The sequence below is a fragment of the Felis catus genome, chromosome B3, assembly GCF_018350175.1.
Source record: "Felis catus isolate Fca126 chromosome B3, F.catus_Fca126_mat1.0, whole genome shotgun sequence".
NCBI lineage: Eukaryota > Metazoa > Chordata > Mammalia > Carnivora > Felidae > Felis > Felis catus.
This window is the reverse complement of record NC_058373.1, coordinates 71,811,702-71,827,797: the sequence shown is the minus strand read 5'-3', so window position 1 is coordinate 71,827,797 and position 16,096 is coordinate 71,811,702. Positions and strand designations below refer to the sequence as shown.

The following is a 16,096-nucleotide window of genomic DNA, read 5'->3' as shown; positions in this document are numbered from 1 at the left end:
AAAGGTTGACTTCCCAAAATGTACACAACAAAACCAGAATCTAAAGTTCCGGGCTCCCAGTCCAATTATTTTTTAGAAAAGTTTCTATGAAGAACTGCATTTAGGGGTGCCAAGCTGGCTCAGTGGGTGGAGCATGCAACTCCTGATCTGGGGTCTCTGAGTTCGAGCCCCAGGTTGGGTGTAGAGATTACTTAAAAAATAAAATTAAATTAAAAAAAAAAAAAAAGAACTGCATTTAGTGGTTCATGTAAAAGAAAAAATTAGAGGTAGATATAGGCATAATTGCTGGAATGGATGAGTTCCAGCTGCTAAGCTGTTCAAGAATCACCACAAATGATTTAACATTTTTCCTTTTAATGAAATATTTCTGCTTCACTTCTTCCAGACATTTGAAAAGATTGCCCTTCTAGCCCTCTTCAAGTTGGGTGTGGCTATATGACTGGCTTTGGCCAATGAAGTGAGTGAAAGTGGTGTATGTCCTGTTGAGGCAAAAGCATTTAAGAGCCCATGAACAACTCAAGCTTACTTCACTCGGGTGGGGGTGGGGGACTCTAAGTCTCATGGTGATTTAGGTAGGATCTCAAAATGGTAGTGCTCTAACAGCTTGGGTACCTTGAGTAACTTCTAAAGAGTAGAGCTCACTGCCAGACTACTCTAGACATGTACTGTGAGACCAACATTTGTGGTTGAAAGCCATTAAGACTTGGGCATTTTGGGAGCGCCTGGTTGGCTTAGTAGGGAAAGCATGTGACTCTTAATCTCAGGGTTGTGGGTTCAAGCCCCACTCTGGTCACAGAGCTTACTTAAGGGAAGAAAAAAACTGGCGCATTGTTACCAAAGCCTAGCCTAACCTGACTGATAAGGTTCATTTGTACAGTGGTTGAGCTTCTCCAAGAACCAGAATTCCTAGACTTCTGATCCTATCACTAAAAGCTGTCAATCCTATCTGGAAGACACAGTGAAGTGTGTGTGTGTGTGTGTGTGTGTGTGTGTGTGTGTGTTTACCCCCAATTTCCTCATCCACCACCATCTTCTGACTTTGAAGAAAATAATTTTCGGAGTCTTGCACACATAAGCTCTGCATTATTGTGGCGGTTAGACTGGGAGGAGAAGGGGGAGGCCCAGATCTTGTTTTCTCCATTCAAGAGCCTAATTCCAGAACTGTCTCCACCCACTAGTACTCACACAACCTTGTCATAGGGCGACTATCACCACTCCCAAGGTGTCACAAACAGGAGCTCTGCCGCTGGCACCACTGCAATGTCAGGGCAAGGCAGCCAGGCTGCGCTCTTTCCTCACTGATGCCTGGGCTTGACTAAGTTCGGAGAAGCAGCATTCTCTAGGGAAAGAAGCCTTCTCAAGTGGGAACAAAAATGAGTGTGAGGCGCACACCCATCCTGGGCACTATGTGAATTTGGGGTGAGTTCTCTTAGTACTCCAGCTGTGGTCAATTTCTAGTTTCTCTAGCGGCTGGTGCTACTGGGTCTCCCAGTTTTCCTGGGCTTTTCTCAAGCCCACTTGAGCTTGTCATCTTTGCACACGTGCAAAGGTCATAAACTGTGGGGGTTGAGCCCAACCAGAGCTTCAGCAACCGGACGCAGCCGGGATCAAAGGTCGGCGGGGCTGCGAGAGGCTGAGCCTGCGCAGTCCCGCTCCCGCCTTGGAGAGAAAGGGTGGCAGCAACGCGGGCTCGTTACACCGGCGTGCTCGCAAGAGGCGGGAAAATTTTAGCTCGGGTCGCCGCGTCCTTTCCTCTTCTTGCCCCGTCCACCCGTCTGCCCCACGCGCCTGTCCTCGTCCGGCACCAGGGCCCGAAGGGAGGGGGACGAGAAGGGCCTTGGGCTTCTGACTCATCATCTCCAACCCCTTTCTCGCGCGCGCTCCAAGTCTCAGGACTCTGGATTTGGGCTCTATGGGAGGGGGCGCGGCGCCAGAATTTGGGGCACGCAGCTTTGCCGAGGGCCAGCTCCCAGCCCCAGCTCGTCCCCGAAGCTGCCAGAGGGAGGGCTGTGGACCCACAGTCAGCTCTCAGTTGCCGTGATTGGGGCCGCGGCGCCCCCGCGCAGGATAACCCGCCCGGCTCCTCCCTGCACCCAGGGCCAGTGGTCGCGTCCGAGGAAACTCTCGGCTAGGCCCCGACTTACAGCGCCTCGCGTCACTCAGCAGATGCACAGCGCCCCCATCCCGGAGGGAAGGCTCTTTATTTCCCATCAGGCCAGGGGGCAGAGGGGCATCCTGGGACTCGTAGTCTTTGTTAGAGTAGAAGGGACCGGGATCGAAAGAGAAAACTAAAGCCCCCGTGGATTGACTTCCAAGAGTGGGCGCATACGGGAACCCGGGCTTGGAGTATGGGATTGTGAAATGTGGAAAGAAGAGAAATAAGTGAGATGAGACAGATGCGAAGCTGTATGGGGAGGCTATGGGTAAGGAGGGGAAGGATGGAAGGGAGAAGTGGGTACAGCTGAAAGTTGGCTTAAGGATGTCCTGCAGGCGGGCAGCTTTTCAGGCTAGTGAGGTGAGGGAATACTCTGGTTTAGGTATAGCTTCTCCTAGCGAGGAAGGGAAGAGAAAGGGGCCGAGTCCGAATGAAATTGAAGGCACTCCACTGGACTTCATGTAGGTCTCAGAGGACTGACTTCATCTAGCTTCTGAGTTCTGTGGAGTGGGGACAAGAGGGTCTGGAAACTGCTCCTGACGGGTAGCAGAGCAGGACTTCTCTGCCTCCCCTCGCCAGCTCACTCATTTGTTCCATTTGCTGTGCTAGCCACCGTGGGGCCATTCTCCAAATCAGCAACTTCCTCCAACTCAGAGAGACCCTAAAAGCCAGATGGGTTTTACAGAGGGGAGCAAACTGTAGGGGTGAGAAAGGGGGGAATCCCAGACAGAAACAACTTCCTCCTGTTCTTCCATTTTTTCTTGTTCCAATAGTCCTTCCTTTTAGGCACCTTCCTAACGCTGTCCCACATTTCTAGTCCCAGGCATTTAGACGCCCAGCTCCCTCTTACCCACCACTATGAGAGAAACGTCTAAAACCAGAAAACCAGTTTCTGGCTACGACTCCTTCTCCCTCTCCACCTCCCACCAACCCCATGGTTTTCCCTTAAGTGCCACTGACCACAATAGCCAGTGAAAAAATCAGCTGCTAGGTAACTGCTCCATACTGTCCTCCAAGCCCTGAATACCTCCTGCAGCTCCTGGTAGTGCAGACTCTGGGTCCGGCAGCATCCTGGCTTCCTCTGGCTCAGCAGGAATAGGGAGTGTGCTGAGAGGAGCACTCCCCCTAAGGTGAAGGTCTCAGCGCTGAGCTCCACCACCAGCAAGCCAGCCAGCTGCAGGTAGACAGGGCTGAGAATGCTACAGGGGACCCAGCACCTGTTTGCTCTTGCCCCTTTCCCTCTCCATCTCCTCTTGCCTCCTCATCCTCCCACCTTCTTTATTCACCCATACCTGGGAGGGGGCAGTTGGGGCAGGCCCCAAGGCTGTCTTCATCACCTCGACCACCACCACGATGAAGCCCAAGATCAGATTGAAGATGTTGAGTATCATCATGGCCTGCACCTGCCATTGAGCCAGCTCAGCTCTGCGCAGCCTAGGGGACTCATTGCAATCCCAAGCCCCACCTACAGCCTAGCCCCAAAACAAAACTCAGCTCCTATTCCTCCACCTCCAAACAGGGCCATCAGCCCTCTAACTTTCTTGCTTTCTCTCCTTTTAGGCCAGTCAGGGGCAGAGAGCTGACAGGATTAGTTAACATCTAGCCACTTCCTGGGCTGAGTCCTGCGTGTGTATGTGTGTGTGTGTGTGTGTGTGTGTGTGTGTGTGTATGTTTGGTGGGGGGCAGTGTTGGAGAACAGTGCTGTATTATCTTCCCCTCTCACCTTCCAGAGGCGGGGTGATCTGCGCAGCTCAAGGGTAACCATCCCAGTGAGGAGACCCTGAATGTTGAGAAAGGCAAATGTTGAGCTCTGCCCCGTTAGGGAGGGGCTTCCAGGATCTTCCTTCCACCCTTCCTTGTGGTGGGTCTTACCAAAGCTCCAGGCACAAGTGGCAGCGCTGTGGCCATGTGACAAGCAGAATTCAGGCAGGCAACAGAGACAGCAAAGGGCATCACAGCCACAGCCAGCCATAGCTGGCTCACCTGGAGGCCGGACACAGGGGAGTTGAAGGGGATCCAGAGATCAGCAATTAGGAGGAATGCATGTTGGCAGAAAGTAGTCAACCAAGGACAAGTAAAGGAATGGGATATTATTTAATATTTTCTGCCTCCTGTCCAATTTTAGTTACTTACCTATGTGTTTTCCCCACATAATGGAAGCTAGTTAGAGATTAAGGGTCCTGCTTCATTGTTCTATGCCTTCTCCACCCTCCTCCCACTCAGAGCCTAGCACAGTTTCAGGCACATGGTGGGTGCTCCCTAAACATGGACGGAATTGAATTGGGATACAAGTGGGCATGCTGAACCTTGGGGTGGGGCAGCCTGGCCTCACCGCCAGCACCAAGAGGTGCCCACTCTGCCTGTGCCTTGCCCAGTGCTGTAGCTTTTCCAGACGAACACTGGGTCTCTCCTGTTCCCGCTGGGCAGCTCTCTCCTCCATGGCTCCCTTGACCACTGGAGTTCAGTGCTTCCTAGGCTGGGAGAAATGCATTATGGCACCTAGCAGGAGATAGCACATGCAGCAATATCTCTTTGAGCTGTCCCTCTGCCCGCTTCCAATATCCAGGGAGTTGAGCCTCAGGGCCTCACACCTACCTAGTCTGAAGGAGCTACTCCAAGGAGATGGGGCCCAGCCTGGCCTGGAGCTCCTAGCAGGGTCTGGTAGCTTAGAGCAGACAATAAACTTGTGCTGGCAGAGACAGGCTGTCAGGGCTGGGTGTGGTGGGGCAAAGGTCCCCATGAAGGCCTAAGGATCCAGGGAGTGGCCATGGGCAAACCCAGCCTCAGGTCATTCCACAAGGCAGTTCATTCCTGCCTTGCTCTGTCCTTTCCTGTTGCCCCCCTCTCTGCCCATCCTGAGTCTTCTGATTGTTCACCTCATCCCCATGGACACTACCACCCTGGGCCTCAGTTTCCCCACATTTCCATCTAATCTTTCTCCTCCCCTTGTTTGGTTTTTATTTGTTTGTTTGTTTGTTTGCTTCCTCTTCAAATTACTGGCTGTTTCTAGGGAAATCCCATATTACTGTCTAGTTTGGTCCCCTGTCATTACCACTTGCAGATTTGTCTCAAGACCAGGCAAGGTTTAATTCCCCTGCCTTCCTGTCTCTCACTTTCTGGACAGTTTCTCCTCTCTCCTTCCTTTCTTGAAGGATTTACTTTGGATTGGATACTAAGTAGATGGGGATCCCTACTTATAGTGGGGATTGTTTCTCACTCAATGTTAATTTACAGCTAGATATGTATAAAAGATTGTCCCTAAATTGTCAGTTTTGGGAAGGACACCAATGAATATTTTTTTAAGTTAATTTTAAAATTTATTTATTTATTTTGAGAGAGAGAGTGTGCACAAGTGTGAGTGCAAGCTGAGGAGGGCAGAGAGAGAGAGGGAGGGAGAGAATCCCAAGCAGGCTCCGTGCTGTCAGAGTGGAGCCCAATGTGGGGCTCGATACCATGACCCTGGGATCATGACCTGAGCCAGAACCAAGAGTTGGACACTCAACGGACTGAGCCATCCAGGCACCCCTACTGATGAATATTTTTGAGAGACAGAAGTTGCCTTCCAGTCAGGTGCCTGGACTAGAATCTCAGCTCTGTCACTCCCAGCTGTGTGAACTTGGATACACTATTCTACCTATTTGAACCTTACTTTGTTCAACCTGAGTGATAAAAAGGGGGCTAATGATATGGCTATGAGAGGTTGTTGACTCGTGGAGGGTACTTAATAACCATCAGTGGTGTGACGAGGTCACACTGATGTGCCTGATGCCTGTATACTAAAAGCTTATTCAGAAGCTAAGTTGGGGGGGGGGCATTTATTTCTACAGTGAGAAGCAGAACCAGCTAGCCCCAAATGTATACTCTATGGAGCAAAAATAGGAAAGACACATCTTGGTGCAGAGCCTGAGATCTGAAGAAAACCAAACCTATGTTCAAATCCCAGATCTACCAGGGTGACCTTGGGCAAATTACTTAATGCTTCCTTATCTATAAAGGGAAGTTAATAATACTGATCTCAATACAATACTCAAGGGGTTGCCTTGAGTATTAAAAGAAAATGCAACGAACTAGCTCAGCCCAGTACCTGGCACATAAGTGCTCAACAATTGTTAGTGGCTATTATCATTATTATTACTGATGGTAGAAGACTGGGCAGAAGACTCCTGGGAGTTAGTACCAAGAGGCAGGGTCCTGGATGGCAAGTGGCCCTTTGAAAGCCACTTCTGTCCTGCTTAGTGCTGGTCCAACACTCATTGGAGCATTGTGTCCACTTTTCTTTCCTGTGGAGTGGGAATCACATTTAAAGGGATTTGGAGAAGTTGTGTGTCTACTCCCTCTTCAGTCCCCATGTGCATTAATTCTATTTGGTGGCAATGGCCTTACAGAATTTGAAATGTTAGGCTTGCTCTGATGATCTCTGAGCTGGTAGGCCAGTGGAAAGAGACGCTTCAGCTTCATTCTCCTTACCTGTATATGCAGACTGATTACATTTCAGAGTGTTATTGTAAGGATTCTACACTATTAAATATGTAAACAGGCATTCGGTAAATACTGATAAAATCTGAGTGTACTATTTACAAATTTGTAGCCCCCGTCTAGATTACAGTCTGCTCATGGGAGGGTATCACAACCCCCCTCATATGTTCATCCCCCACAGTGCTGAGCATAGTGCCTGGCACTTAGTAAGCAATCAGTAAATATTTGTTGTATTGAAGAGCCATTAAAGTGACTTAAGGAGTGGAAAAGAGAATTCGAGAGGAAGGAGCAGGAATTGTTTATCAAGAACAGAAAGGACCGAAGAGTAACTTTAATAATGTTTCTTATACGGCAGACATTAACTATCTCTATAATCGCCCCTCCTCCTCCTCCCCAAAAAGAGAGACAGAAATTGTAAGGGAGAGGCTTTGAGATAAAACCCCAGGAAGAACTTCCCGAGTCTGTGCATGTTGGGGCAGAAAGAGCGGCAGAGCCAACTCCTTCCCTGGTATGTCCGGGTTTAGGGTGGGAGGGGCAGTCCGGCTTGGAGGCTGGGGGAAGGACGAGATGACCTTTCAAAATCTCTTCCAGTCTCCCGTTGGAATCGTCTGTGCGTCCCACCCCCGCTCACTCCCTCCCTCCCTCCGACAGCGCCCCCAGTCTCCAAACTGCCCGCACCCCGCCCCTGGCGGCCGCCTCTCGCGGCTCCCGGGGTCCCCAGCTCCCTGTCCCCGGAGCCAGAGCCCCGCTCCCGCTCCCGCGCGGCTCCCAGCCCCGCCGCGCCGCCCCCCGCATGCTAATGGCCGGGCCGCCTCCCGCCGCACACAATGCGGGCCAGGGCCGGGGGCGGGGGACCGGGGAGGGGGCGGGGGCCGGGCCGGGGGCGGGGGGGCCGGGGCCCGGCGCATCTCCCCCGGCCCCACGTAACGCTGACGCCCGCGCCGCCGGCCCGCCGCCCGCCGCCGCCGCCGCCGCCGCCCGCTCCGCCGCCGCCCGCCCGGGGCTCGTGAGTAGCCGCTCCCCCCACTCCCGGCCCCCCCCTCCGCCACCCGGCCCCCGCCCCCGGCCCCCTCCCCCCCACCCGGAGGGGGGGCCCGCTCCGCGCGCCCGGCTCGGAGCAGGTGCAGGGGGCGGGGGCGGGGGAGGGGCGCCGGCTCGGCCCCAAGCAAACTTCGCCCAGAGCTCCTGGGGGGGCGGGGTGGGGGCGGCGGCTTCGGAAGCCCGGAGAGCTGGGGGGCCTCGAGGAAGGGGGGGGCCAGGTGGGGAAGACGGGAAAGCGGACACCAAAGGGGAAAGGCCAGCGTTGGGGGGGGCGCGCGGGCGTCTTTGTAGGGGCCCGAAGGCAGGGCGCGAGGGGCCTGGGGGTGCAGGGCGGCTGAGCCGGGAGCCAGAGTGGATGAGCGCCCCCCGGCCCAGGTAGGGCTGATGGAAGAGGGGGAAGGGACCCAAACTCTCCCGGAGCGGGGGGTGGGGGAGGGGAGAGGATGGGGGGTGCTTCCCTCTCTGCGTCCCAAACAAAGTGTCACAAAGAGCTCGGCCGGCGGCAGCGGCGGAGGCGGCTGCAACTCAGCTTTTGTTCTCCCGGCCCGGGTAGCTGAGCCCTGGCCTCCCAGTCTCCCAACCCTGCCCCCCCCCCATCATCCTTCTAGCTTATCTTCCCCGGGAGGGGACTGGGGTGCTGCTGGAAGAATCTCTTGTGCAGGATCACAGGTCCTGCCCTACTTGCCAACCTACTTCTGGGAGGGAGATTTTCCCAGAGGCTCTTTTGCCCACCCCCCCACCCCCTAATCTGAGGACTGAGGCTCATATGGGTACTAAGGCTCTGACCTTTCTAGGTTCAGCTCCAGGTAAGGGGACTTAGGGTTGGCTCTATGCCCCCTCCCCAAAATCAAGGTTCTCTAGAACTTTCAGAAGAGGGGTCAAGTTGGGACATGCCTCTGGAATAAGATTCACTGTGGTGGGGTGGCAGTAGGTCAGCAGGTGAACCTTCCTCTTGTCTCCTGCTGCACATTTGGAGTCAATGACTGAGGTGCTATGCCCCCAAATCAGGACAGTGAGGATGGAGGGAAGGAAGCTTTAGCAAGGACTCAACGTAAAAGATGGGCATGCTGTGATGTGGGGTCAATTTAGAGGAATTCCCTGAGCAGTAAGGTTCAGAAGGCCATGGAGAGGAGACCATAAAAGTGAGCTACTGGCATGTGGTTGTGTGATAAAAGTGATCTTGACTCTAGACCCCCTAAGAAGCTCTCTTTCTTTCTAACGTCATCTAGTGTAGTGTTAATCATACTTGGTAGTGGACTTCGGAGGTGTAGGGTTCTCAACAGAGGGAAAAACATCAAGTATTAGAAATGAACAATGACAGAGGCTTAGTTACAACTATACCTCAGAAATCCTGAATCCTTACCCCTTACACTCTGACTCTAAAAACTTTTGAACCACAGACTTGAAGGACAATCTTCTAGGTCCTTCAGTCAGCAGATGCTTCTTCGTACCTGACCTTGTTTCTAAGACTCCTCTCACCAACCATTCCATTCTTCCCTAACTCGGTTAAGGTTTGATGGTCCACATCCCCCTTCCCCACCAGCTTTCCTAGCACATAAAAATAATTGGCCTGTTACTTTAGAAGGAATTATGATCCCTAGCCCTAGCCCTATATCCCTATAGAACCCAAATAAGGTCCAGATAACCCCTGATTCCCAGTGGGAGTGGAAAGTAGGTCAGTACTACTGTCTGGCCAAATCTCGTGGATGGTGTTTAGGGCTTGACTATAGAAAACTCTAATTATTGCTCACAGGCAAAACATGCATGATCTGGGTTCTAAGCCAGTTCATAGATCTTAGACCCTGTCAGTGCTGTCTCCTATTGAAAACAAACAAACACAAACTCATGGGATCACATGCCTGGGACCTGCTTTGGTGCGGAGATGATTCAGGAGGTCTTGACTGGGCCTAGGAAGGTGTCTAAGTGGGTTTTGTTGATTTGAGGCTACCCTCTGGGGTACCCTGTTTGGGAATTCACCTTCAATTTGGGCCTTCTTATGTATCACTTTTTTTTTCTGACCTGGAAAATGCTATGTGCAAAGCAAGTCTTTGTTTTTGTTTTGTTTTGGAGAAGGAAACTTTGCCCTGTTCCTGCTCTACTTGCCTTATATATGAGGTCAGCCTCCCATGAGGTATTTTGCTTGCTGTCCTACAGGCAGTTTTAGGGGCCCTAGAATCTTCTCAGAATCAGAATATGTGCCCATAGGTTAGTCAGCTATGACCATGCAGTATTCCCAGCCTCCCCCCCCTCCTCCCCCACCATCTGCTTCCTCTGAATATACCAGATTGGCTGTACACCAGGATGTTCCGGGAATCCCCAGGAGAGCAACAGAATGTGATGGACCCAAATACGATGCCTCAGTAACTCATTCCAGGATGTACAAACTGTAACTGTCAGGACACTCCTTATAGCTAATTAAAATTCTTCTAGTTACATCTATTTTCTATTACATTTATCTATTTTCAGTGACATCCAAAAGGCCAAAATAATCCCTCTGGTATCACTGTTCCCCCGGCCCGCTTCCCCATGGTTCCCAGATAGGAATTTTTAAAAATCCTCTAGCTTTTCTCAGTGCTTTATCTGTGGTGCTAAAATGGCAAATGTGGCCCTTCTAGCACTTCCTAGCTCTTTCTATGGTACTGAGGTGGCCAAAGTGGCTCCTCTGGTAGCCCACTGCACTCTCCATGGTACTGAAGGGATGACCATTTATTTCAACATCCCTCTGGGGTCCAGAAGAGTCCTGTGACTCAGAACCACAAATTTTCAAGCTGGAAGGGACCATCAGTATAAATTAGTTCAACCTTCTTGTTTTACAGATGAGTAAACTGGGAGGTTAAGTGATTTACTGAAGGTTGCAGGGCTATTAATAGTCAGACTGGAGCCACAATAGCCTGTACTCCTTGGTCCTACTCTTTAATTCACCTTTCCTGACACTACTCACTGAGTCTAGCTGGGCTCTTAGTCTCAGGAAAGGGGTTTATTTGGAGGATCCAGAAGATGACCATGGATGCTCTTATTTGGAACTACAGAAATGCAAATATTAAAGATGGTGGTGGAGGTTGTTTAGTGACCCTTGGATGAGGACACTTTGCCAGTCAACCTCCTGTTCATAAAATTCCCTTAACCCAGATTTCACATGTAACAGGTACCTGCCCCTTCATAGACTCTTATCACATTCATTAAATGTCAAAAATTAAAGAAGGCTTGGACCTCCAGAGGCTTTTCTCTTTGCTGATAAGCAGGGCTGACTCCTGGCCCAGTTCTCTTCTGTTAAAGATCCTTAAGCAAAGTAATGCTTGAGTCCTTTTCTTTCTCAGTAACCCATTTCAGTTTCACAATGGCTATTGTAAGGAAGTTCTTTATATCTCAAATATTCTTTCTATCTCAGGCAAGAAAAATAGGTTAGGTCTACATTCATCTGGCCTCGACCAGACACAATTCTATATGTAAGTAGGAAGTTAGGCTGGCTGACTTCTGGTTGTCCTCTCAGGCCTATTTCTATGAATGTTAATTCTGGGGTTGTTTCTAAGTCCTAATGCTAACCTCTGCAGCTTAGAATCAGGAGAGCCCTCCTCCCCGCCCCCCCCCCCCCATCTTCTCAGTGCTCTTCTCCTTCCTCAGAACTGGAGCTCTGCACATCCCAGGCCCAGGGAATTTCAGCCTGGAGAATTTTAACCCTTTCCTGCTCAGAGCATGTGCTGAGCCCCTATCTGTGCAGATGGCCCAGCCCCGCCCCCCGTCCCTCACTCCAGCCTCTTGAGCTCAGAGCCAGTGTAATCCTCCTCTTGTGTGAGGGAGCCTCTCCCCTGCAGAGAGGAGGAAAGCCTGCCTCGGAACAGCCCTGGACAAAGGGGCTGAGATGCCCCATCAAACTGCAGGCTCCAAGGTTTGAAACACGGGGATGAATCCTATCCGGTATTTGCAGTTTTTAACCCCTTCCCCAGGCCAGCAGAGCCCCTTAACTTCCACTCCTCCCCCAACTCTCTCTTCATTCCCTCTCCCTCTGGCTCTCTCCCCCTTCATGCCCCTCCCCCTCTGTCTGTCTCCAGACTCTCTGCTGCTGGGAGGTGTTTCTCTCCCATGCATGAATGAGTCTCTGTAATGAATGGAAATGAATGGATCAGGAATCCAGGCGGAGGGAGGGAGAATGAGGGGGAAAAGACAGAAAGACAGGATGAGGGCAGAAGGAAGGACTGTGGAGTATGGAAGGTTGTTTGGCTCGCTGGTCAGTTAGGGGTCTGAGAGCAACTAGTCCCACTTGGATAACTGGGGAGCATGGCAGGCCCACCCCATTTGCTCATCAAGCTGTATAGTCCGACTTAAATGAGAGAGGGGTGTATTGTGATGGTTTCCACCACCAGGGGGTGGTGATGGTGGTGGTAGTTGTTGGTGGTGGTGGTGGTTAGTGGCAGAGGTGGTGGTGGTGGTGGTGGTTTGGACTAAGCATGTAAAATGAATAATTTGGGGGAAGACAGCTGGGTTATCAGGGAGCCTGTGGGCTGGGCAAATCAAGGAGTACAAGTTTTGAAGACAGTAGTCCCCTCCTGTCTCAGGATACAAGGAAGGAGAATGAAGGGATAGGTTTCAGCTAAGAGTGCTAAGAGTATGGGGTTGGGGGTGCCTCTTTCCACTGCTGAAAACCAGGGCTCATCTTTTCCTCCAAATCTGTCTCCCTTGCTTTAGCTCTTCAGCACCTGTTGCCTTCACTAGCAGCTTTTCCTCCTCCTCTTCCCTGCACTCCCAAGAACCAAAGAATGTGAAGGGGGTCCATGGAGGTGAGTGAAGAAGCTCTGGCTTGAACCTGCAAGTACTTACAACTATACTCCTCCCCCTCCCTGTTTCTCTCTCTCTCTGACCTCCCATTACTAGAAGTTATGTCTGTGGCCCCAACAGCTCAATTCCCATTCACATCCCACCTCCCCCACGGTGAGTGGGAAGGGCACTTGGTGTTCTTGATTCAGGCCCCAACCCACCCGCCCTCGGGTGTTCTTCTGGCCTTCTGCGCCCTTGCTTTTCCCACAGCTCTCCCTTCTCCACCCCTTGCACTGTTACCATCTTTTTTCACAGGGCTCACGTCCCCGTGCCCCGGGCGGCCACTTAGCGCCCTCGCCGCCAGCATTCGACGGCGAACTGGATCTGCAGCGCTACTCCAACGGGCCAGGCGTGAGCGCCGGCTCTCCAGGGATGGGAGCAGTGGGCTGGTCCGAGAGTCGCGCAGGCGAAAGGCGCTTCCCCTGCCCTGTATGCGGGAAGCGCTTCCGCTTCAACTCTATCCTGGCTTTGCACCTGCGGGCGCACCCGGGCGCCCAGGCCTTCCAGTGCCCGCACTGTGGCCACCGCGCAGCGCAGCGGGCCCTGCTGCGCTCTCACCTGCGCACGCACCAGCCCGAGCGCCCGCGTAGCCCGGCCGCACGCCTGTTGCTGGAGTTGGAGGAGCGCGCGCTACTGCGCGAGGCCCGGCTGGGGAGAGCCCGAAGTTCAGGGGGCATGCAGTCCACCCCTGCCACCGAAGGCCTGGCGCGGCCCCAGGCTCCTTCGTCGTCCACTTTCCGTTGCCCTTTCTGCAAAGGCAAGTTTCGCACCGCGGCGGAGCGCGAACGCCACCTGCACATCCTGCACAGGCCCTGGAAGTGCGGTCTGTGCAGTTTTGGCTCCAGCCAGGAGGAGGAGCTGCTGCATCACAGCCTGACGGCCCACGGAGCTCCTGAGCGCCCCCTGGCGGCCTCCTCGGCTGCGCCCCAGCCTCAGCCTCCACCCCAACCTGAACCCAGATCGGTCCCAGAGTCTGAGCCGGAGCCCGAACGTGAGGCAGCTCCCGCCCCCGCTCCTGCTGCTCCCGAGGACCCCCCAGCACCCCCGGAGTTCCGCTGTCAAGTGTGTGGCCAGAGCTTTACGCAGTCCTGGTTTCTCAAGGGCCACATGCGCAAGCACAAGGCCTCCTTCGATCACGCGTGTCCCGTGTGTGGCCGCTGCTTCAAGGAGCCCTGGTTCCTTAAGAACCACATGAAGGTGCACGCCAGCAAGCTGGGCCCGTTGCGTGCCCCGGGTCCTGGTTCCGGGGCGGCCCGGGCCCCTCAGCCTCCTGACCTGGGCCTGCTGGCCTATGAGCCACTGGGCCCCGCGCTCCTCTTGGCCCCAGCACCCACTCCGGCAGAGCGCCGTGAGCCTCCGAGTCTCCTGGGCTATCTGAGCCTGCGAGCTGGCGAGGCCCGGCCCAATGGTGAGGGCGCTGAGCCTGGGGCTGGCCGCAGCTTCGGAGGCTTCCGCCCACTGCCCTCCACTCTCCCGGCCCGGGCTCGCCGGCATCGCGCCGAGGAGCCAGAGGAGGAAGAGGAGGTGGTGGAGGCGGAGGAGGAGACCTGGGCCCGGAGCAGGGCGTTGGGCCCTCTGGCTTCACTGCATCCCCGCCCAGGCGAGGGGCCAGGGCACTCTGCGCCTGCCGCGGGGACCCAAGCAAGGTCCACCGCCACGCAGGGTATGTAAGGGGTCTTTTCTCTCCAAGGTTTCCACACCCTGGGCCCACTCTGATGCCACCACTGCCCTCCTGTCCCCTCCTTTTAAAAAGACCTGTCTCTTAATTCTCCATTTTTTTTCGCTCCTGGAGGCCACTTTTCACAGGCACAGCACCACTCACAACAAATCCACCCCCTCAGGTTCCCTCAAATGTACTGTTTGCTTCTGGGCCTGGAGGGGAAGGAATCCTAAAGGGTGGGTGTGGGGACGCATGGCCCCGATAGGGTTAGGGCAAAGGGCCATTCTGACTTCCTTAATGTGTGTATTGCAGAAGAGAATGGGCTGTTAGTTGGAGGGTCCCGGCCTGAAGGGGGCCGGGGAGCCACAGGAAAGGATTGCCCCTTCTGTGGAAAATCTTTCCGCTCAGCGCATCACCTTAAAGTGCACCTGCGAGTGCACACAGGTGAGGGGACCAGTCTCTGGGGTGGGGAGGGAATTGGAGGGCAGGAAGAGAGATGAGAGGGGTACCAGATCCGCTTGCTGCTTTGTTAAATCAGAGGGGGTGGGGTGGCAGTGTTTTTTTTTTTTTTTTTTTTCTTCTGGTCCAGAGGGGTCTGTACCTAGAGCGAAATGTGGGTGGGGGTGAGCGGTGATTGTGCCTCTGTGACCCTGTCCCACCCGTTTCTCCAGGCGAGCGCCCCTACAAGTGTCCGCACTGCGACTACGCGGGCACCCAATCCGGCTCGCTCAAGTATCACCTGCAGCGCCACCACCGAGAGCAGAGAAGCGGAGCAGGCCCCGGACCGCCCCCGGAGCCACCGCCCCCTTCCCAGCGGGGTTCCGCACAGCCGTCGGGAGCCAAGACGGCTCCGCAGCCTGCGACCTGGGTGGAGGGCGCGGCGAACCCCCGGCCCCCTTCGAGCGCTGCGCCGGGGTCCCGTCGGAAGCCTGCCAGCCCCGGGAGGACCCTGCGCAACGGGCGAGGCGGTGAGGCCGAACCCCTGGACCTGTCCCTGCGGGCGGGGCCAGGAGGCGAGGCTGGGCCGGGGGGTGCCCTCCACCGATGCCTCTTCTGCCCCTTCGCCACTGGAGCGCCTGAGCTCATGGCCTTGCACCTGCAAGTGCACCACAGCCGCAGGGCTCGGGGCCGCAGGCCGCCCCAGGCCGATGCGTCCCCGTCCTACACCCCTGTACAGTCGGGAGAGACCCCTCCCAGTCCTCCGCAGGAAGGGGAGGAGGGCCCCGGGCTGTCGAGATCAGGAGAGGCGGGGCTGGGGGGACAGGAACGGTAGGGAGCCCTCTTAGGGGCGGTTAGCTTAGTGAGCTTACCCCGCGGGAGCGGGGGAGCGCTAGAGGTAGTTGGGTAGAGCAGCCAGCAGGGGGCAGCGTGGGACCCATATCCCAGCCCCAGGCGGACCAGAGGTGGAGGGGGTGGAGGGCGTAGGAGGGTGGGCGGGCGCTACCCACCCAGCCCAGGGGAGTCACAGTGCCTTAGAAGTGGCAGGGGTGAGGATCAAAGAACGGGGTCCCAGGGCTGGCAGAGGGCTGTGTCCCTGTTGAGGAGCCGCTCTGCCAGTCTTTGCTGGTCCATAGGCGTGAGAGTTTATTTTTGTACAATGGGTGGGGGTGGGGGGCACTGTACCCTTCTAGCCCCTTCAGGGGCCCTGTAGACGTCGCTATTTTTGGTACGATTACTGTCATCCCTGTCGCAGAGTTGTGTCCCCAATAAACAGGTGTCTTGAGGCACAGGGCACTGTGTCTGTCTGCCTATGTCCTGTCCTCCTTCAGCCATTTTGTTCAGAAATAATTCACTTCAGGCACTTAGTAATCACACCCAAAGAGCTTAATGAGAAATGAGGAATCCTGGGCTTTACCCTCAGACTTTTGGCTTTAGCAACTCTGGGGCAGGGCCAGGAATTAGCAGTTAACAAGTAGCCTAGGAGATTCTCATGCACTGTGGTCTAAGGACCT

The 16,096-nt window shown here is 54.4% G+C and overlaps 2 protein-coding genes across 8 annotated transcripts; one reads left to right on the top strand and one right to left on the bottom strand.

The window, feature by feature from the left end:
- Positions 1–1,266: 1,266 nt before the first annotated feature.
- ZNF219 (zinc finger protein 219) lies at positions 1,267–15,895 on the top strand. 7 transcript variants are annotated; one of them, XM_019832766.3, is made up of 5 exons: positions 1,267–1,419; positions 12,356–12,447; positions 12,740–14,147; positions 14,457–14,588; positions 14,816–15,895. In XM_019832766.3, exons 2-5 carry the CDS (start codon positions 12,442–12,444, stop codon positions 15,415–15,417), a joined length of 2,148 nt encoding a protein of 715 aa, XP_019688325.1. In that variant the 5' UTR covers positions 1,267–1,419; positions 12,356–12,441; the 3' UTR covers positions 15,418–15,895. The 7 variants fall into 7 exon arrangements, with proteins under 7 accessions (XP_019688325.1, XP_044915591.1, XP_023111339.1 ...); XM_045059656.1 differs by lacking the exon at positions 1,267–1,419 and adding an exon at positions 7,024–7,139; XM_023255571.2 differs by lacking the exon at positions 1,267–1,419 and adding an exon at positions 7,499–7,637.
- On the bottom strand, positions 1,413–4,702 carry TMEM253 (transmembrane protein 253). Its single transcript, XM_003987427.4, has 6 exons — positions 4,488–4,702; positions 4,028–4,138; positions 3,879–3,935; positions 3,448–3,558; positions 3,183–3,329; positions 1,413–2,816 (listed from the first exon to the last, which is right to left on the bottom strand). Exons 1-6 carry the CDS (start codon positions 4,593–4,595, stop codon positions 2,736–2,738), a joined length of 615 nt encoding a protein of 204 aa, XP_003987476.1. The 5' UTR covers positions 4,596–4,702; the 3' UTR covers positions 1,413–2,735.
- Positions 15,896–16,096: the final 201 nt, after the last annotated feature.